This window comes from Ochotona princeps, chromosome 3, assembly GCF_030435755.1.
Source record: "Ochotona princeps isolate mOchPri1 chromosome 3, mOchPri1.hap1, whole genome shotgun sequence".
Taxonomy (NCBI): Eukaryota; Metazoa; Chordata; class Mammalia; order Lagomorpha; family Ochotonidae; genus Ochotona; species Ochotona princeps.
In genome coordinates this window covers 65,250,437-65,272,944 of record NC_080834.1, presented here as the reverse complement: position 1 = coordinate 65,272,944, position 22,508 = coordinate 65,250,437, and the positions used below count along the sequence as shown (strand labels likewise).

The following is a 22,508-nucleotide window of genomic DNA, read 5'->3' as shown; positions in this document are numbered from 1 at the left end:
AGCACTACTATCTTTCTTGTTACCAGGATCTGAAACCTTATCATTATCTTGAACTCATTTTGTCAAATCTGTGCTCACCCATTTGCTATTAAGTTTTAGTCATTCTACAAAAAATATAGTCATAAACTGCATTCTGCCTTATTTTCACTAGCTACATGTATCACAAAAATATTTTATTGCTTCTGTATGTTGATCTTTTTACCATAATTATATTTGAGTATTTAGTGATTTATCAAGTAATTTTTCCCTTCTATTTATTTTTAATTTTAAGATACAATTCCATAGGCTCAAGGATTTGTTTACCGCTTCCCATACTTCCTTCCGTAAGCTGATTACCCCCCATATTATTGCAATAGTATAGACATTCATAAGCAGGCATAAGATCATCATTCTGCTATTTAAATATATCCTGACATTGTGAATACAGACAATGTCAGGCAGTCCAGCATAGATCATACAGTAGCATCATTTTCTCCAAGAAGTTTTTTTTGTTTTCTTTTTCCTTTCTTAGTTGACATATTGGTTATTCAGTCACATGTTATTTAACTTCATGGTGTTGTAAAAATTTTTAACTTTATTCCTACTGTTGATTTTCTTTTATGGATTTTCATTTAAGGGAATATATAGTAACTGTGTAGTAGAGACTATCATATCCAGATGTGAAGATACAATGCAGTGTGCATTGCTACTTTCCAATCAAAAACGGACTCCCAATGAATCTGTTGTATGTATTTTGGAAATAGGATACATGTAATATTTTACAAAAAAATCCTTTATATGAATCTAGTACTCTTCTGTGAGTTGGAGATACAGTATTAACCAATATAAAATCCCCACACTCATTAGTGTATATTGGAAATGGGATAGAAGTAAATCAGCGGCTCCAGCTGCAGTCATTGGCCTAGGTTGCCTTGCCTTGTCCCTATCCAAGCATTACACAGCTGAGAGAAAAGCAGCCAATAGCTGGTAAGCATCCTGGGCTTGGTGAATGCCAAATCTGTGTTAACTATACAAGTATGACAGCATAACTGCCTAGTCTATTTTTTATTTTTTAAATTTAACTTAATTTTTAAAAAGACACGTGGGGGAAGTGGTTGGTGTCATATGCCCCCAGCCTCGATCACACTGACCTGCATGAGTGCCATTTGGTGCTGGGCACCCCATGCACTCCTGGGCACATGGACTATGGATTGACCAGGGTAAAGGGCAAGGCAATATGTCGAAGAGAGGACCACTGAAGGAATATGTTGCAGGTGACAAATGGCTTCTGAGGGACTTCCATCGACAAGGCCACTGTACTTTCTGACCATGCAATACCTGTGTCAGAACTGGGCCTCCTCAGTGGCTAAGACAGAGCAGTGGATGGCATACTCAGCACATATGGAGGATATGGCGGTTCACTGGGACCTGCAGAGGACATATGGTACCAGTGCAGAGGATGGAGGGCAGAACGAATTGGTCAACTATCCCAGCCAGGTGTTGCCAGCAAATATCTCAGCCATTGGAGACTCTAAGGTGGACCTTGAAAGGATTTCCTTATTCTTGGAGTGCAAGATTGACAGCATTTCAGAACTATCAAAACCATGTGAGCAGGATCCTTGGAGCATGCTCCACATTGGGGACCCTTGGATGGCATCAGGTGGCCATTCCGCATCCCTGAGTATTGAAGCAGTTGGGAGGCTGGGTGCAGCTTCTCCCCTTATCTCCCTCTCTTCCCCCAGTTACAGCAAGAAGAAAAATAAAATCTGGAATCAATTATCTAATCCACTTTCCCCTAATTAACTATGTAAACATCATCAAAAACAAAATTAATAGTATAAAAAAAGAAGTCAACAGTTTATTATTGCAACGGACTAGTGTTTTAAACCCCTATTTTAGGACTGTTACTTAAAGTATTATTTGCTACAGGATTAAAATCTAAAAGTTCTTGGTAATCAGATTTCCTCATAATCTTTCAATAATTTTTAAAAATTTTTCATTTAAAGAAATTTAACAGGAAGATCAAATGAATATTGTGGGATGCATCGCTATATGTATAGTTAATGTCTACTCAGAATAAATTTATCTTTTCAAGCGTTTAACAGACATCCAAAAATCCAATCATCCATATTTTTTATTAGAGCAATATACAATAGAAATATTCCTCCAGTCTAGGTCTAACCTAGTACCCTTGAATCAACCTTTCCTAAATGTTGTTTTCTCACTTTCCTCCTCCTCCCTTGGTAACCATGATTATATTTTTAACTCCCCCGATATCACCTCTTTCTTTTAGACTCCACTTGTGAGGGAGGTGATGATATGTCTCTTACTTTCTAGCTTATTCCACTTAACTAGAAGTTATTGGTTTCATTGCTCCAGGGATGAGAAAATCTTCTCAAGAACTATAGGTTGACAAAATTCACCTTAGTGCACCCACACACCTAGGAACATGCTGCAAAGCTTGTCCAGGAGAGTTGTCCAACCTGATCTGCTTTCCATCCACTGACAAGGCAACTGATGTTTTCTGCTGGCTTAGATGAGCTGGCCAGAATCTCCTCTGTGTGAATCTGGGCATTATGTTCACTGCACAGCAACTTAGGAGGCCTAGACCTAATGTGCGCACTCTAAGGTCAAACAACATATCCTGTGATTTTAAACTGTTGCCTGGGTCTGAGTCCAGCACTCTAGCTGGGGAATCCTCCAAGAAACACTGTCTGGGTTGATCTCATACTTTACTGTTGTGTGCACCAGCTAGTGCAGTGTCAATTTCAGTCTGTCACCTGCACCAGTGAATGCAGCAATCTGGTCATTTCTGTTCCAGCCCCATACCTCATGCAAACTGATGGGTATTGTTGGCCAGCCCAGACAACCAACCACAGATCCTGTCCTCACATATCAGCAAGTGCTAGACTAGTTGGGGCAATCCACAGTAGCCACAAGGCCTGCCCTCAGCTCTGGTTTTTGCATGTGGCAACCTCTGCTTCTGTCTACCCTGGCCCCACCCACATCCCATCCAGCTCTTATGCACACCCATGGGTGCTTGTGGCTTAGCTCAGCCAGACCTGACCCCAGATCTAGCACTCCATATGCAAAAAAGGTGCTGCAACCTTGTCTAGCTTGGTCTTCCTCCAGCCCTTGTTCTCATGCTTACAAGCAGTAGCTATAGCCTAGCAGGTGAATGTCCACAGTATCCCTGCCAGATTATGCCCCCAATTCTGGATCTTCCACTGCGAGATGGTACTATGGTTAAACCTTACATGACTTACATCCAGTCCTGGCACGTGCCAGCTGGTGCAGCCTAGCTTGGCCTGTCCACACTCATCTAGTTCTCGTGTGTTCCAGCAAGTGCAGCTGCTAAGCCAAGTCTGGCCTGCCACAGTCCCAATTTCTGGTCTGTGGAAGCAGCAGCTCAGCAGAGGCATCCAGGAGGTTTCCCTTCTAGGCTTGTACTTAACCTTGGGTCTTATGTGTCAGTGTGTGCTGTGGCCCAGTCCGAGATGGACTACCTCCAGGCTTGGTATTTGGCAGCAGGTACTGTAGCCTGGCTCAGCCCAGCCTGCTTCTAGTCTAGCTCTCACCATCCACTACAGCAGCCTTTCCCAGCTTCGCCCATTTCCAGCTCCAGCTGGGAGTTTTGTGAAAATGTCTTGTTCTTTCAAGATTGTTTTGGATTTTTTTTTGGTCTTTTGTGGTTCTGCATAAATTTTAGTAATATCTTTTTCTATTTCTGTTAAAAATGTCATTGAGATATTGAAAATGATTTCATTTATCTGTAAATTGTTTTGGGTAGTATGAACATTTTAACAATATGCATTCTTCCAATCCATGGACATGGAATAACTTTCCATTGCCCTCTTCAATATCTTCTATCAGTGATTATTGTTTTCTATATAGAGATCTTCACTTCTTTGATTAAATTTATTGCTGAGTATTTTGTTGTTTTGTGGCTACTGGAGATGAGATTGCTTTATTGTTATTTTTTTCAGATGATTTGTTATCTTTGTACATTGATTTCATAGTGTTTGACTTTGCTGCACTGTTTCTTAGTTCCAACAAATTTTTGGTTTTTAGTTTCTGTGTATGTAAAATCATGTCATCTGTAAATGATGGCAGTTTGAATTCTTCATCTCATACCTGGATGCCCATTATTTCTTTCTTTTTGATAATTGCTCTAGCTAGGACTTCAAGTACTGTGTTGTATAAAACTGATGAAAGTTTATGTCCTTTTCTTTTTGCAGTTCTTAGGAAAACTTCAGGTTTTCCCAGTCCAGTATGGTATCAGCTATTGGCTTGTTGTATATATCTTTATGATGTTGAGGTATATTCGTTCTGTACTTAATTTGGCCAACATTTTATCATAAAATCATGCTGAATTTTATCAAATACCTTTTCTAAACACTGTACAATTTTGTCCCTTCTTTGTTGATGTAGTACATACTTATTGATTTGCTATTTGAACCATTTTTGAGTCTTTGGATGAATCTTACTTATCATGGCAAATTGTCTTTTCACTATACTGTTGTATTTTATTTGATAGTGTTTTATTAAGAATTTCTGCATTTAAGTTGATTATAGTTATTGGCTTCTCCTTGTCTGATTTGGGTATCAGGCTTCACTGAAGAAATTTGGAGAAATTTGCTTCTTTTCTATTTTTGAAATAACTTACTACGATCTCATGTTAAATATTGAATCACTACCCAATAGCAGTTTAAAAAAATGGCTAAATGCATGTTAACTCTTATATTGAACTTTATTGACTAGATGTTGAATCTTAAGAAATGGTTCTAAGAGCTATAAAGTTTCATTATTGAAAATGACTAAAATCAGTATGTTAGGAACTTCAGAATGATCTCAAAGATCAATTTAAATCCTACACAATGGAAGTCGACAGTTTTCACATTGCTTTAATGAACAAGATGATTTCTTTGAGAGTTGAGTAAAGTAACAAATGATTATTTTCCTTCTTAAAATTAACATACTAATATATTTACAAACCATTTCTTAATATATTAGTCCCTTAAAAATAGCTTTTGTTGAAAGTTAATTCCTATTCCCATCTAACTAGCTATGTTATATCTTCCATTCTCCATTTACAAATTTGTACCTGAAATGATTTGTCCTATGAATATTTTGAAGCTAGCGATTTCAACCTTTGAGTATTCGAAATCCAGGAATTGTGTAATCATTAATTTGATTTGGTTCTGATTTTCTCTCTTATTTCTTTCTCTTTTCACATTTAAGGTAATACAAATTTCCTTAGAGAAATACTGAAGAATGAAATATTCTGTGGTGTGATAAAATACCTGCATAGAAATTAGGAAGCGTGATCTATATTTATGAATATAGGAATGCTTCTTAATCCAGACTGTTTTAGAGTGAATGAAAAGTATGAGCCTAAAGAAACATGATTTTTTTTTGCCATTTAAAGAGAGAAATGGCACACCATCTGCATCAATTAACTGCCATAATACTCAATAATGCCTTCTTTGTACTGCAAATTACCATATGGGCAAAAAAATAATATTTCAGTGACTTAAAGTATCTCGTTGATAATGAAAGTTATGCCTGAAGTTAGACTATTTTCCTTGCAGGACAACAATCATATTGCAAAATTTTAGTAACATGAATTTTTAAGAATAGCTTTCTTGATTTTGTATTATGTGCAAATTCAGAAAAGCAATGCAATGATGATTATATTAAAAGCTTATGTTTGGGCCCAGCGGCGTGGCCGAGCGGCTTAAGTCCTTGCCTTGAACACGCCGGGATCCCATATGGGCGCCGGTTCTAATCCTGGCAGCTCCACTTCCCATCCAGCTCCCTGCTTGTGGCCTGGGAAGGCAGTCAAGGACGGCACAAAGCCTTAGGACCCTGCACCCGCGTGGGAGACCTGGAAGAGGTTCCAGGTTCCCGGCTTCCGATCGGCACAGCACCGGCCAATGCGCTCACTTGGGGAGTGAATCATCAGACAGAAGATCTTCCTGTCTGTCTCTCCTCTCTGTATATCGGACTTCATAATAAAAATAAATACATCTTTAAAAAAAAAGCTTATGTTTCATGATGCCATATGACTTTCTGCTTTCCAATTATTGTGAAAGAAATGATTATAAAATAACTAATAGTTTGATTGTTGCCTTGACTGAACAAAGTATATCAGAGACTTTTCCTGCCTTGAAATGTTGAATCATGTCTAAGTTCACAAACAAGTCAAACCATCTGCTAAATAAATAGTTGAATGTTGCTGTAATTTTTTGTAAAGATGTATTTATTTTTATTGGAAAGGCAGATATACAGAGAGGCAGAGAGGAAGATCTGTCCAATGATTCACTCCCCAAGTGGCTGCAACAGCTGGAGCTGAGCCAATCTGAAGCCAGGAGCCCTGAGCCTACTCCATGTCACCCATGTAGGTGCAGGGTCCCAAGGCCTTGGGCCATCCACGACTGCTTTCCCAGGCCACAAGCAGGGAGCTGGATGGAAAGCGGGGTTGCTGGGATTAGAACCGGTACCCATATGGGATCGTGGCACATTCAAGGCGAGGATTTAGCCTCTAGGCTATTGTGCTAGGCCTGTTGCTTAAGTTTTAAAAATTCTTTCCTTCCATAAAATTCTCTTGTACAGATAATATAAAAATGAAACTAACTAGATCAGCACGTGGTTAATAATACTTACCTTCTAAAGAGTTCTTCCATAGGTTAGGCATTCTTCTATGGACATTACATGTACTAACACGTGCCAACCTTCATTTAACCCTTGCAGTGATTGCAATTATTAGCTTAATTTAATAGATGATATTATTAAATATAGTGAATGATTAAGTAGCTTGGCCAAAGAAACACAATGAAAAACTAGCAGAGTCAGGGCTCACATCCTGCCAATCTGGCTTCAGAACTGGAATGCTTAACCTTTTGTTAGATCACAAAATTACTCTTGGATTTTCCAGAAATTTGGAAGAGTCTCTCTGAATATCTGTGTCCTATTGTAGCAACACAGTGTCATAGCTTTTTGTACTAAACACTGATCTGCTATTAGCTGTGTTCTGACAAGAAGTTCTAGGGTTTTGAGCTGGTGTTGTGGCTCAGGATGTTAAGGTTTTGCTTGCAACAGGGAAATCACCTATGTGAAGGGCTCAAATGGAGCTTCTGGTTCCTGGTTTAAGCCTAGCCAGATCTCAGCCAACGTGATCATTTTGGGGAGGGAACTGGTGGAATGAAGATCTCTGTCTCTGTTTCTCCTCTCTCTGTTGTTTTGCATTTCCAGCAAATAAATAAATCTTAAAACGAAGCAAAAAATGTTCTAGGAGTTTGAAGGCTCACAAACCTGTTTTGATTTCCCTATCTTCCAAACATCAGTTTATGATAATTATTTTATGAGTCAATTATAAATCACTCTATTTGAAACTATGGTCTTGCATAAGGCTTTAAATGACAAGTCCTTGCAGTTGGAATCACAGTTGTCAAGGGTTTTATATGAGATTCAAAAGCAGCAATGTTATATGTTCTTATAAGACCTCTGCAGAAGACATTGAAGAACTTGGAATCTTAAATATTGCAAGAGTCTTTAGCCATGTAAGGTAGTGTATTTTCCAAAACAAGAGATTATAGCATGGATATTTTCAAGGAGTCTTCCACAGAATTCTACTTGATTTCAGTTTCAGAAAACTGAGCAGAGAAGCCTGCCTACTCTGACTGAATGTCTCATTTACAGAATTTTAAGGAATGCATTGTGCTGCTGTAAGCTACAGAAAAGGAGTTAGTTTGTCATAGAAAAGATGAAATTTTCCAGTATGCTATTTTTTGGTTCTGCCTTCTATAGAGTGTTACTGTTATGTAAGCAGTGCACTATGTACCATTCAAGACTTGTGTACCATTCAGGGTCAAAAGAAACTATAGAAATTTTAAAACTAAAATTATACACAGGATGAATTTATTGTAGTATCCTAACTATGTAAGTTATTCATTATATTTAATTATAGTGGATGAAGCATTGTCTACTTACATATGATATAATTAAATCACTGACTACTCTTTTTGTCCTGCATAGATAACTTACTGCTTATTTTTTGAATCTATTCTATAATTTTTGAAAAATATTTAATGTTTTTTTCAAGTTCCAGTTCTTCTAAATGCATTTTCTGTAAGACCCATGTGAACAGAATTATGAAAAGCCAACATTGTATCATAGGGCAGCTCCTACCTTGCTTTGTCCTACAAAATGAAAGAATGAATGCTGAGATTAGACATGTTTTAAAACAGAGTTGTTTTACCTTTATTTGGGAAGCCCAGGAAGCCCATGAAGCCATGCTGTGGGAATCTACATAGTTCTCTGGAGAGGTAGAAGATTTAAGGTGCTTTCTTCTTTAACATGTTCTCAATTACAGTGAAAACACACGGACAAAGCCATAATCAACATAAAGACTCAATGCTGATTCACATTAAATTAGCAAACTGTGTAAGGTGTTTCAGAATGTTTATGAAAAGGAAATGATTCTTAGATAAATACCTAAAAATTTTTGGTAGCTTCTTTGAATAGGTCCAAAATAAATCACACACCTGATAATAATACAAAGATCTCAAGGGGTGGAAAAATTCTCAATTGAGAACTTGAAAAGATTCTCATTAAATCTATATTTCTTAGAGTCAAATTTATTAAAATGACATTAAGATAAAAGAAACATTTATGCTAAAACAAGGGTTAACTAAGGTTAAGGCCAAAACTCTTTAAAGAATCTGAATAGAGAAGTAAAAATGGAGAAGCAAAGAATCTGGAGATTATTTAAAGTCTCTCAAAATTTTTATGTATTTATGACAGGATTTAATTAGAAAATCCGTTTGTAAATGTTCAAGAACTTGATACCAAATGTATCGTCTATTTTTTAAAAAATGTATTGTTAGTGTTACATAAAAATGATGGTGTTCACTTATATCAGTAAGCATGATTTTATAAATTGGACATTGAGTTCTTAAGAATGTGGAATTCTTCATTTACAGATTCCAAGGAGTCCCAACACCTCCTGAAATTGAAGTGAATATTTACACATAAAAGCACATGCCTATTTTTCAGGGGAAAGGAGTCTATAGCCTCACTGGATTTTTAAAGTAATGGCTGGGAAGGGAGTTTATAAAATTGCCACATTTTCATCTAGTCCTTTAGATACTAAGGAGTCTCGTTTTTGATCAGGAAGCAAAATGTAGTCCATAATAAATCTGAGTCCAAGACTTAACACCCTGTACTAGGATTGTGTATTCGTAGGAGCCCTTAAAGTCATTAAGTTCTGCAATAGAAAGCTTACTAAAGTCAATCTTCATGTTGCCTGGCCAGTCGCTTATATAGTGATAAAATTCAAGCAGGTGTTTTCAAATAACCCTCTAACCAGACATCAACAGTGCCACAAATGTTTTAGAGGGACTGTTTGGAGTTGTATGACTACAACCAGACTTCATTCTCCTTGTCCTGTTCTGGCTGTATGTGTTCTGCTTGTCAAACGTGTAATCCCAGAGCTTCTCCGTATTCCCAGAATAGCAGTCATCATGTTCTCTCTCAGTATCTGCCTCATAGCCCCCACGTCCATTTTTAAATAGTAGCTGTTTGGCAGGGTTTCTTTTTAAAGCCTGTGGCTTGGCACACCTTAAAAGAAGGAATTTCTCTAGGGAGAGTTGTTCTCTAGGGGAGGTTTTGAGAAGGGCCTGTGTCAGGCATTAAAATCATATAAAGGGGGAGGAATAAAAAATAAGAGATAGTAATTCAGAAGAAGGATATTCTTTTTACTGCAGGTTACAGTTTGAATGATTTTTTAGGCTTATACTTTTCACATTCAATCTATTTTTGTTGTTGTTGTTTCCTTCATAACTAGCTTTTGGCTTAAGTAGGTGTACTCATAACATCTCTTCCAGGAGGAATGTGTAAAATATACACACATTAATTAAGGAAGAGGTTTTTTTTTCTTCCTTGAAGATTTCTTACATAAAAACAAATGATTGCATTTTATCCTATGTATATTTACTAGAACGATATTCTGATTAAGATAAAATAATGTAAATTGCTATATATGCCACAGAAAAATATTCAAATAATCCCCATAATTAAGAACCACAGCCAATAAAAATTGCTTTGCTCAAAGTCATTAATTTTGAAATGTCAGATGATGGGTCTAAAAGTTATTGACTTCTTTATGTTCTTTGAAAATACAAAATGCTTTGCTCTCAGTATCAATGTGGTTATTTCTAAAATACGCAATACCCTTGCACTGTAGATTTTCTTTGGTATCTTGAGTTAACACCAATGTTTCTGAACTCATTGTATATTCCTTCAACATCTGCCACCTAATCTTATGGACCTGCATTAATGCTTTTTCTGCAGTTCTCTATATGAATCAAAACCTGATAATATTACAGTTTCTGGATCCTAGATTTTCTGAAGCTTCAGTCTTACTTATCATTCTTGGCTCATTTTAAACATCTAAACTATATGCCTTCTGAGTACAAACAAATTTCTAACTGGATTGTGCAGGCAATGCTTGCCCTGCCTTCTTATCAGATCGGATTTCACATGAAATATGAGAGGTAAACTATTGATAATCGTTATGGACAGTGAAGACATTTTTATATTGGGTCAGGTTGGCAAGTACTTTGCTGTAGAAATCATCTAGTTAGATGTGTTATTGGCTTATGGAAAACGGGTGAATCAAGTTCCTAACATGGACATTTACAGGGTATTAGTCAGAATATAAAAAGGCTTAGCTATTTCAGTATGTGGCTCTTCTAATCTTTTCCCAAAACGGATAAACTTACAAGTATATAATATTAAACTTTATTATTAATTATATAGTCAGTAATGCCAAATATGGGTTTTGAATACCCACATGTTTAAATGATCCCTATTGTTTGACTCAGAAAAGGCAGGGAGGGAGTCTCACTCAATCTTTGCCATTTCCTTTGAGCATGACATAAGTCATAAAATGAAGGGACATTCAGGGTTATTTATGCCACATGTGTTTACACACAGGCAGGCAAACTGGAGAGTGTTCAGAAGAACATTCATTTAGCTAAAGAGATTCCAAGACACCCCAAAGGAAATATTAAGAACTTCAGAATAATTTTTCCTAGACCATATCTATTTCTAGATTCCCTAATCTGTCATCTTTCACTGACTTGCTTAAAATGGGAAAACGTTTGGTCTAAAGTACATACTTGAATTTGGTATAGTCTAAGCTGTATACATGCTATTTCATGATTAAACATATTATAAAATCCACAACTGATGGAACATTGTAAGTTCAAATTCTGTGATCCAATCACATTCAAGTAATAAGATTATTTTCAGAGTAATTAGCAGGTAAAGAATAAAGATTGATGTGTTTTAAGGAAGCTTGGGTTCTAAGACACCTTGAATGGTTGGACCTCCCATAAATTGAAGATATTTCATGATATCAGTTACTGAAGTGAAATGACAATAAAACAATGAAGCTTTTATACATTGGTTCAACACTACTAGTGTATCGTTGCATTCTCAGTATCTTTATTATTTTGCTTTCAGCTGAATATGGGAAGCATATAAAACCAGAGGTGGGAGTCTATCCTAAGGTAACATACTAGGTCAAGACTCTGTAAATAAGCACATATTGTATGACCATAGAATTAAAAACAATAACTAACGGGAATAAAGTGAACAAGTTAATTAGTTCATAAAGGGACACTAATTCTTTTCAAGGAATATAATTTGATTTTCATACAGTGAGAAAAGACTACTTCAAAACATAAAATTTCAGGGGTGGGGGGATTCCCAGAGCCTATGAAACTGTCACATAATGCAAAATAATTAATAAAAAAAAAAGAAATTTAAAAAAAGAAATTTAAAAAAAACATAAAATTTCACCTTTATGTCATTCTAATTTACTCTCTCCATTTGAATCTTCTTTCTCCATATTCTTTTCTCTCCTTTCCTGAAAATTTATTGTTTCATTGGGTGACTACTGTAGAAAAGGTATTTCACCCTACACATTTCAACTTGAGCTAATAATTCTTGATGCTTACCTCCATCTGAAATCAGTGATAATAACTCTTTACTGTGACCTTTCTGGAATTGAGAAATTTTATAAACCTGTGTCTCTCATACTACATAAATACAGATTTCAGTATTTTCTTCTTTCTACCTGTCATGATTTAGTGGTTCTCCAATTACTAACATTAGGGCGAAATGAAATATCACAGAAATAATGTTTGATAGCACAGTGTAACATGAAACAATTTTTTATGAGACATAGTCACTTATTTAAACTCTACGAAGATGAGAATTAAGAATCAAATTAGAAACATACTAGAACAGGGTTTGCAGTTCCTTGAATGACACAGCAAATGTCTGATGAGACCAAGTAAACACTCTGACATATAATCAATCAGTGGAAAACTAATTTTTTCCTAGTAGACATTAAGCTTCTGCCAGACATTTAAAGTGTCATGAGGTAGGCAATGGGAAGAACTGCTTCTTCCCCTCAAATTGATGTCCTAAATCTGAAGAATCAATAGTTCAGTCATTAGATAGCACAGAGATTCTTTAGTGTCTTTCATATTTGAAACAGTAAAAACTTTTCATATTATCGTTTGATTTCTCTTTATACAAGCCTATAAAGGAAATTCTGGAGAAATAAGCAAGCATGGAACAGGGGTAGATACAAATTATCTTTGGATTCACAGCAGTTTTCATTCAACACTATCGAAGTGTCTGGGGATTACTTATCAGAATGATATAATCCAGGTAAAGTGAGTTGAACTGATGTACTTTGAGGAACAAAAGCTTAGATTTATAAATTTTTAATGAAGCAGTTTCGTTACTTCTAATTTGTATGTAACTCATGAAAACAACTCAGGTTTGTTTTCTGTGTGTGTGTATCTCCCACGATTTCCAGAGGTCATTTGGTTTAAAGCCTAGAAGCCTACAGTGCTAGAAGTTTCTTTCAATAACTTCTCTGGAAAACAATCTGTGTTGTAGAAAGATCATCTTTCTTATCTTACTACCAGTGCCTAAGTGACAGGGTTATTAGTATTTTTTATCCATGGTGCTCATAATTAAAGTCACTGCTGAACTTCATGTCATTTTTTTCTAAACACATCACATCTAAATTCTCCATATTTTTAATTTAGAATTAAGGGTTAAGTCACTAAAATACAAAGCATCTGTTCATCTCAATTCCAATCACTGAGCTATTAATTATGTATATGAAAGATACATTTTCTTACTGCAGTAAAAGCTCAGCTTGCATAGATTTTTCTTCCTGATTCTTTGCAAGAACGGCAAAAAATTCATAAAATTACTATTCAACTGGTATCACTTCTGTTTCTAGCCATAAAGAAGGTGGTATGATATCCATAATTTTAATTTCACTTAACCTTGGCTCCTTAAGACTATAAAACCTCTAATCATGTAAGTGAATTACACAATAATAAACATCAAAATTTGCTGCTTTTTAAATATGGTTAATTTAAGTGGAGAAGGGTACTAGAAAACAGAAAAAAATCTGAATTATAATCCTAAGTTTTGTTAATAAAGTATATTAAACACAATACTCAGAATGTTGGAATTTTGTTTGAACTGGGTTTCACATAATTTTAAGTTTAACAAAAATGTTTTATTTATTTATTTTATTGGAAAGTCAAATGTGCAGAGAGGAGAGACAGAAGGGATGATCCTCTATCCGCTGGTCAATCCCCCTCCCCGCCTTGTGGTCACAGCGGCTGGAGCTGTGTTGATTTAAAGCCAGAAGGCAGGAGCCTCTTCTGGATCTCTCACGTGGGTATAAGGTCCCAATGGTTTAAGCTTCCTCTATTGCCCTCCCAGGCCATAAGTAGGGAGCTAGATGGGAAGTGGAGCAGCCAGGGCACAAACCAGCGCTCCTTTGGGATCCTGGAGCTTGCAAGGTGAAGATCTTAGCCACCAGGCTATTGTGAGAGGCTCTTCCCATCCTTTTCAAACATTTCCATTATATTGCTGGGTAGACCAGGCCTCTTGGACACAATGAATTTATTACTATAGCTTGTTGCACTATCATTAATCATGCTAAAAATACACAAGTTACGGTAAAAACTTTAACTGAAGTTTTCAATTAGAATGGGCACCACTTCTATCTTGCTAACTTATATATAAAACACTAGGTTTTAAATCTTCAGGTACAAATGGAGGGGGCAGCTGGATATTATACTAAATGACAGAGAAGAGGCAATGTGTGATTGCAATATTATAGATAATTCACAGAGTGTTTGGCTAAGCTTGAAAATGCATTTCATATGCTCAACATCCTATGTTTTTTTCTAAGCAAATATGATTTTGGTCAAATACATATTTTTAGGTAGGACTGGATATACATTTTCTTTCTCAAAAATTTTACCTAGAGGTCCTCCTCTCACAGAGTCCCCCTGCTGACAACTTCAGCAAGATGTTTCTAATAAATACATTTCTAATAAATCTTGCCTTGTTCACTGAAATGGTCTGCATGAAAATTCTTCTTTTGCATGAGGCAAGAACTGAAGTTGCTTCCATTCTTTGCACTGACTTTCCTGACACAGCTTGGGTCTGAACTCCAATACAGCTTGGATCCATTTGGAATTTGACTCCAGTCAGCAAGAGATTGTCTCACTGAACAGGTGAACAAATGAGCTCTGCTTTTCTGGTGACTCTCATGCTCCTCCATTAGTAACTTTCTCAGAAACACAGGGCTCCTGTCACCCAGTTCAAAAGCAAATAGAATGATGGTCCATCTTAAAATTCAGGAATCAGTCTTGCTAACCAGGCTGCAGCAGACACTGCTTTAATCTCCATTTCTTGCATGGATTGACCATTCATTAAAATAGGGGAAAGGGGCTTAAGATGGCCAAGGACTCCCCTTAGAGGAAAGCCTCGTCGCTGTCCCTCAGAGATGCCTCTTTCAGCAAGAATCAGCTGGAGCAGTCATTGACCCCATCTTCCTAACAGCTGTTGGGCTTCATTCTTCTGGGGAAGGGAGCATAAGAGGTTAGATAAACTAAAAGATAGACTGAAAGGGCCATATCCTTGTTGGAATGAAAAGTGGAGGTTTCTTTAAAAGATGCTAGTTTCAAAAGCTGCATTTAGCAAAGGAACATGCTAATTTTATTCCTGAGTTTCCAATTATATCATAAGAATAGCAATGGACAGCTAGGTGGAACCCTTATTGGAATACCAGTCCTGATCCTGAGTTTCTAGGTTTCACATGAGAATAGCTGAAAAGCAGTATCACTATCCTTGTGAGGTTTTTCATGAGAATGGAAAGAAGTTACCCATCACACCTCTCAGAAGGCTTTTTGTTTTGCACAAGCTAGAAAGAATTAGGCTTGTTGTGTTTTAAATTTCATATCCCCACTCTGACTGTTGCTATTCTGTCCCCCACCTCCACTCCTAAATCTGTGCTTAACAAACTCCACTTCAGCCATATTTTTCAGGTCTTCCTCTCCTTCCCCCTATGATGGCTGAAGCAGTAGTTTTGTAAATTAATACATTCTGCTTTGCTTACACACACAAAAAATTTACCTAAATTCATTACTTTCTGGCATACCTTTAAATAATTTTTCTGCAGCAACATGGGAATTTAATCTCTATCAGCTCATATAAATGTGGAATTACTCTTTCTGTCAAGAACACTTTGTTTATAATTCTCTTTTCTAGGCAATTCAAGGCATTTCTGAATTTCATATTCTTGAGTTTCAAATTAGGGATCTGGGGCTCTAGTTCTTACTTATGCAAAAACCTTCTCAGAGGTGAAGCAGCACTATCAATTGAGTGCTTGGGGTTCAGATCTTTATGCACTTATGCTATTTTTACATACTTATATATCACATATTTGGTTCCCAGATTTTCAAAAGTCACTTGCATTTTTTCTAAATAATGTATCTTACAAATACTCAGGCTTGTGCTGTGGATCTGTCAACTGTGACTACAATTATAGAGGTGGTGACAGAAAATTTCACTTGAAATACCTACCGGCAGGAATCCTGGGGGGTAGAGATCCTCCCCCTGGTACTGGATGCGGGGCCTGGATGCTATTTAAAAACCCTGCCCTCAGGAAGCTGGGGCAAAACGTCTCCACCCCAAAGGCTGGGAAGGACCCTTTTAAGAGATAAAAAGTGACATTAATCAAAATCTGTATGGAAAAGTTGTTGTCAATTATTTGGAACAAAACCTAAAGTCAACAAAGCTGTCAAATCTTACAAAGAAGTTAGGATGTGAAAAAAGTGGGATGCATCTTACTCACATATTTATAAAATCAATCTATATTCCTGAAAAGAAAGCTCCTCTTGCTACAATCAAAGGGAGTTTAGGAGCATCAGAATGCTAAGATAAAAATTCTAAACCTGCATTTAGAACATTCTTGTGCTGCGCCATGACAAATTGGATGTAAATGCCAGTCATTGACATTTCTTTGCAGAAATCACACCCACACAAGTACAGACATGCAGAAAGTAGCACAGTAGGATGTGCGGAGTGTTCTGTGTCCCTCAAAAAAAGTCGGGCTTTATTTTAGGCTATGAATATTAGCTTAAAATGGGGGGAAAATGTCGATGCAAACACTAACTATGCAAGTTTTTGAAACAGAGTCATGAAAATTAATGTGCACAATTCTTAATTTGCTATACTTTTTGTTTTGGACAAGACATGAGAGTTTGCAATGGTAGAACCACATGCTTTTCAATTTTAAGAATGAAGTGAAAAAGAGAAACTGCTTGTAAAGTCTCAGTAACGTTGTTATATAATGAATCAGAGAATAAAAGAATATCAGCACTGGAAAGCACTTTAGAGATTAGCCATTCGGAATCTCATTTCAGAGCACAACAAACTCAGCAGAGGGGAAGTGATGCCACCCCATTGGTAGAGTAAAAAGACAAATTCTTTACACTAGAGAATAAAAATAAATAATGAGCTAAATCCTATTGGAGAGATTGCTAGCTTCTGAATGCAAATTTTAAACCCTCTATCAAAGTAATATTGCAATTGGGACCCTCAATGAATGGGAAATACATAATATCACTCAGATTAAAAATTCATATATACACAGTATCAGTGGTTATTGCTACAGCAAAACTCAGATGAAATCAAAGTGGCACCCTGAAAGCAAATCCCATTGATGGTTGTAAGGGAAGTGGTTCATCTGGGCCATCTGAAACTCCCATCAGGCCAAGCAGCTTTGCATGTTGAATCCACAGGTGAGCACTTAAATTTGGTGCTAAGTCACATGCTTGTGAAAAAAATTCACTGTTTCTTGGACAAAAATGTTCCATGAAATCTGAGTTAAAACTTGGGTCTCTGCCAGCTACCTGGTGGGTGTTGCTTAGTGCTTACCTACTCATGACCTGAGGCACAGCTTCCAGGACTACATGTGAAGTGTGACCTCTGACACGAACAGAAGGTGAAAGGGATTATTTGTTTTTTTCTTTTTTTTTATTATTTGTTATTTTTAATTCATTAATTACATTGTATTATGTGATACAGTTTCATAGGTACTTGGGTTCTCCCCATCCCTCCCAAAACCCTCCCACCATGGTGGATTCCTCCACCTTGTTGCATAACCACAGCTCAAGTTCAGTTGAGATTACCCCATTGCAAGCGTATACCAAACATAGAGTGAAAGGGATTATTTGTGAAACATGACCTGTGACATGATTGGACGTCAAGGGAAATAGACATGTCATATAGCCAATTACAGTGTCTTTGGTGCGTGGTGGGCCTGCCAGTAGATACCCTCCTGCCCTCCCCTCTCTTAACCTTTACAACCTGTAACTTGTGTATTATAAAGTGGACATTCCTCACCATCTTGTCTCTGGTGGTTCTTACTGCCAAAGAACACTGTTTCCTCACCCTGGTGACCTCACTCAGGGCCTGTTGGCAGGCTTAAACCCTGAGAAGTTAGAATTAAAAGGACCTTAGAAAACATCCTTTATATTTCTTCCTTCTTTTGATAAAGTTGTTAGTGAGGAAGACCTGGAGTTCTGCCACAAAAGCTTAGCCTCCCATCAAGATTGAAGTCCTGGCTATTACGCTTCTGACTGAGCTCTCTATTGTTCCAGGGAAGGCAGTGGAAGATGGTCCGTGTGCTTGTGCCCCTGGATTGAGTTCCAGGATCCTGGCTTTGGCCTGACTCTGATCCAGCTGTTGTAGTCATTTCAAGAGCGGGCCAGCAGATGAAAGATCTCTGTCCCTATTTCTGTCTTAGTCTCTGTTTCACTATCTCCATCTCTATTTCTCTGTTACAATGTGTATTTTAGTGGGTGACACTCTTCTATTTTGTGTTGGATTAAGGAAAGTTTCAAAAGAAAATTGCAAGAGCAACATCATGGCATAGCACATTAAGATGCCATCTGAGATGCTAACATCCCTTATGGGTGCCAACTCTTGCGAATGTGCTCGGGAAAGCAGTGGAAGTTGCTTTAATTGCTTGGGTCCATGAAGACACAGGGGAGACCATGAAGATATTCTGGGCTCCTGGCTTTGGCCTGGCAGGAATGAACCTGGCCGTTGTGGCTATTTGGGGAAAAAAACCAATGCTGGGAGGTTTCTCTCTGTTTCACCCTCTTTGTAATGCTGCTTTTGAAATTAAAAAAAGATAAAGAACAAAGAAATGCAGAAAGCTGTGCATAGTTGGATCAACTAATTTTATTATTTATTTTATGAGTCCTTAATAAACTGGTCCATTAAGCCCTGAGCCTGTGGCAAAGGTACCAAGTGAATGACCAGAGGTGACTTCCAGGAACAGTGAAGTTCATCTCTCCTTTACAACTGCATGGAATATTTATCATTAAAAACAGAGGTAATATGCGTATATTTCCTGCATAAGACATTTTCTGCACTTCAGTGCTTCATCATTGTCTGTGAAAATAATTAGGGTGAAGGCATTTCACTGAAAACCAGGTGGAAGTAATTATATATTTATACAAGACACTACTTAAAGTTATCAAAGGAATGGTATTGTTACAATAGGTAAAATAATCATAGGAAATGCAAGTTTTGTCATGTGCTATGAAAAACTAAAATAGAGCAATTTTAGCTGACTATGGATTTACTGAAGCCAAGAAATAGGAAGTACAGGTCAAGCATATTAGGTCATAAAGAAAAAGTATAACAGACTCCTGCATAGCAAAGGAAAAGAGATATAAAAGAAGAGATATTATTAAAAACCATTGAAGAGAAAGAGACATGGGGAGCAATGACTCTAAAGAACGTGAATACACTACATATTTGGAGAATTTTTTCCCTGGGTTTTGATATTCTTCCCATCATTTTTCAAAATTTGATTAAGAAAAAATTATCACTTAATTCCTTGAAATAAACTAAGCACAAATACTATTTTATTGTTAGGATTACATTGATGACTGTGGTTATTGTTGTGACAACTTGTCATACTTAATAGCAGTTTCCATTTTTCTAAACTGGCTGCACCATTCATACTTGCTTTGTTATATTTCTTTGCCACAGATAAGAGACTTTTCATGTATGTGGCATCTCTTCCTTTAGGAATTGACTTTTTTTCTTTTTTTTTAACAGCTGAAAATTTGAATCAGAAAAATCAAGTTTCTAAATAAATACTCAGGTGATTATCATGGCATAATTATGCCTTATGATTTTTCTCCTTAAGTTCAGTCATGACAATAAAGATTATATGAAACATTAGAAACCTGATTTTTCACAAGTCATTTGGGAAAACGTCAAATTTTTCTGTTACAAATTTCCTTATCTTTTAACCCATGAGAGATTAAATTTTGAGATTTGATATTAAATCCTTTGGCATGTTTGCTTCCTAAGTATTTTGTTTTTAGCTACATCTATTAGAATATTTCACATAAATTAGATTTCATATGTAGGGAGAATATGCATCTAGCCATTACTAATTTGGGATAGAAAATATGTTACTGATTGTATGCTTTCCAAAAACTGTAATACTTGAGTTTCTAGTGTGCTAATGGTCTCAAGTATCTGATTAGCACAATGATTCTCAACTATGATAGTAGTTACTTGTTTAGCGAACATCACACATTATGAGGGGAAAGGTGTTACTGGTATTCATTCTGTGGATAGAAAGCTGGAGCAGTTGCAATGAGTGGGATACACTTGGCAAAGAGGATAATTCATTTTCCACATGCTAGCAACACCCACTGAAAAATACTGTGCAAGAGGAAAGAATCATAAAATAATGATGGTTGCTAGTAAATAGGCCTTTTTAATGACACAACAGTGTCTAAAAGCAAAAGTTGACCAGGCCTGCAGTCTGACATCTGGCTTGATAAGTCAGCGGGTCTTCTGATGACTTATTTGATCTGGATGCAGTCTAGCCTTTAGGAGTAACGAAGTTCCAAATAATAAGATGTATTTAATGATTAAGCTCTACTCCTAATTCATTATTACAACAATCTATCTGAAATAACTTTACATTAAGAATTTGCATAAGAAAAAACTAAACCATGACCTCAAACTCAATAATGGTTCAATTTCTCTGTGAAACGAAAGTGATTCTATTTCCTAGGGGCAACTCTGTGAAGATCAAATAGAAACTAAATGGTCATAAATATAAGCCTATTTACTTTCTTTCTTTCTTTTTTAGAGAAAAACTTTAAATTTGCTTTTCAGGAAATAACAATTGGTGAAAATTCCAATGTGGAACTCCTTCTTGCTTCAGGTTCAAACAGACTCCCAGTGGAAGAAGTCCTTTCTACTGGTACACTCTGACTCTATACCTGGACTGGGATAATGTTGCACCTCAGAGCTAAAGCAAGAACAACTTCTCCTTATCTCTGTGTCTATCTGGGTATCATCTATGTATCTTCCATCTAATTCCACTTGTCCTGACTTTTCAGATTGTGTATCTCCATATATCCCTTGTAAATCAAGCTACGGCCCTATGTGCTTCTCCTTTTCTTGCTACAATAATTTATAGTGTTATATATTCCTCTACCACTAAGAGCAGTAAAGAAGGAAACCACAAACCTGTTATGTGTGAATGTTGCTTCTTAGTTTTCTGTGATGACTGATAAGGCCTCAGACTCAATAAATTTACATCACCAGTGAGGAACACAAGAACAAGTTAAGAAAAGATGCTTTCCTTCAAAACACTGGAAATACTTGTCGTCAGAAGATCTTTATTGTTGTTCCTTTAAAGTGGTAACACGTATATAGGAAAGATTAAACTGTTCTGTGTTAGTAAAGAAAGGATTACCAACTCATTGGAATGCATGGGTCATGCCAACTGGGAGTTCATGTAGTCTCTCTTGATGTGATCAGAAGATATAAGAGTTCAAAAAACTCAAATTAAATAAGTGGGTACAAAAGTGATCAAATAAAACACGACAAATTTCTCCTTAGGCAAATATCTTGCTAGAATCTAAAGAAGTATTCTACCTATTCAATTTCTTCTAGGCCAGTAGCAACTTTCTATGGGTGGAAAAGAACGAATTTTTCAATTAGGTTTAGACTGTAAAGGACAGTTCTACATGAACAACTCATTTATTTTTTCAATTCATTGACTTTTTCATTCATTCAGTAAATATTTTTGAAGGATCTTGTAGTTCTTACTTATTATATATATGTTCTATTAGAAAAATAAGAAAATTTTTGATATTTTTAGTTTCATAAAATATTATAAGCCAGATATAATCACACAACTTTTATCCACTTTTAAATTCCTATGAATAGAAACAGTCCTACAATTAATGTACTATTTTCTTTCTTTCTTGCACAGTTAATCTTAACTCTTATCCTTCAGCACAAACACAGTTAAAGATCATGTAACAATTACTATTTCTACATTTTATTTTTATAATCCAGGTCACCACAATATTAATTTTATAGATTTTTATATTATTGTTTTTGAGAAATCATAATAAAAGCATTGAAGGAAAAAGGTCAGTTTCATGGCAAGGTTTTTATGAGTTTTCTTCAGGGTTTTCAAAAAAAATCTTAGCTTTCCTAGAGTCATTTTTAATCTTTCAGACCTTGTAGGATATGCACAATAACATTATGGTGAGTATAAATTATTTTTTAAAACAGCAGCATTAAAAAGGAAAGTGGAAATACCTCGAAGCTAATTAAGGATGAAACAGTTCTTGAAAAATACATTTAAGTTTATGTGTAAAAGCAAAATTTTTAATTTTTTTAAAAATTCTGATTCATGAATATCCATATCTGTATGATGATAAAGTTGCTCTTAAATTTTCCTAAAGTTTTTTAAAGTTCAGAAATCCATTTAAACATTTTTTATTCATTTGCTACACTGAAGACTTTGTTTTCCCTAGATGACCTTTATTCCAGTGAGTTTTGCCTATGTTTATATTCTAGTTGGTCGACTTGAAATCTTATTAAAAAGGTTTCCTGAATAAATTTACAATCTGCTAGTATATCCATCAGACTCAATAGTGAAAATGCTTAGATTTGAGGCTAGGCAGAACTTTGAATACTCATTCTACCATTCACTAACTGATTGCCTTGGATAAAATAAATTTACCTTCTGTGACAGTCTCTTCATTTGAAAAATATGGTGATTAATG

General features: G+C 36.2%; 1 protein-coding gene across 1 annotated transcript in view; it reads right to left on the bottom strand.

Moving 5' to 3' along the window:
• Positions 1-22,508, bottom strand: part of EPHA6 (EPH receptor A6) — an 860,890-nt gene that overhangs the window by 166,360 nt on the left and 672,022 nt on the right. The window contains 1 exon segment of the mRNA XM_058661775.1: positions 15,961-16,086. Coding sequence (XP_058517758.1) covers positions 15,961-16,086 — 126 coding nt within the window.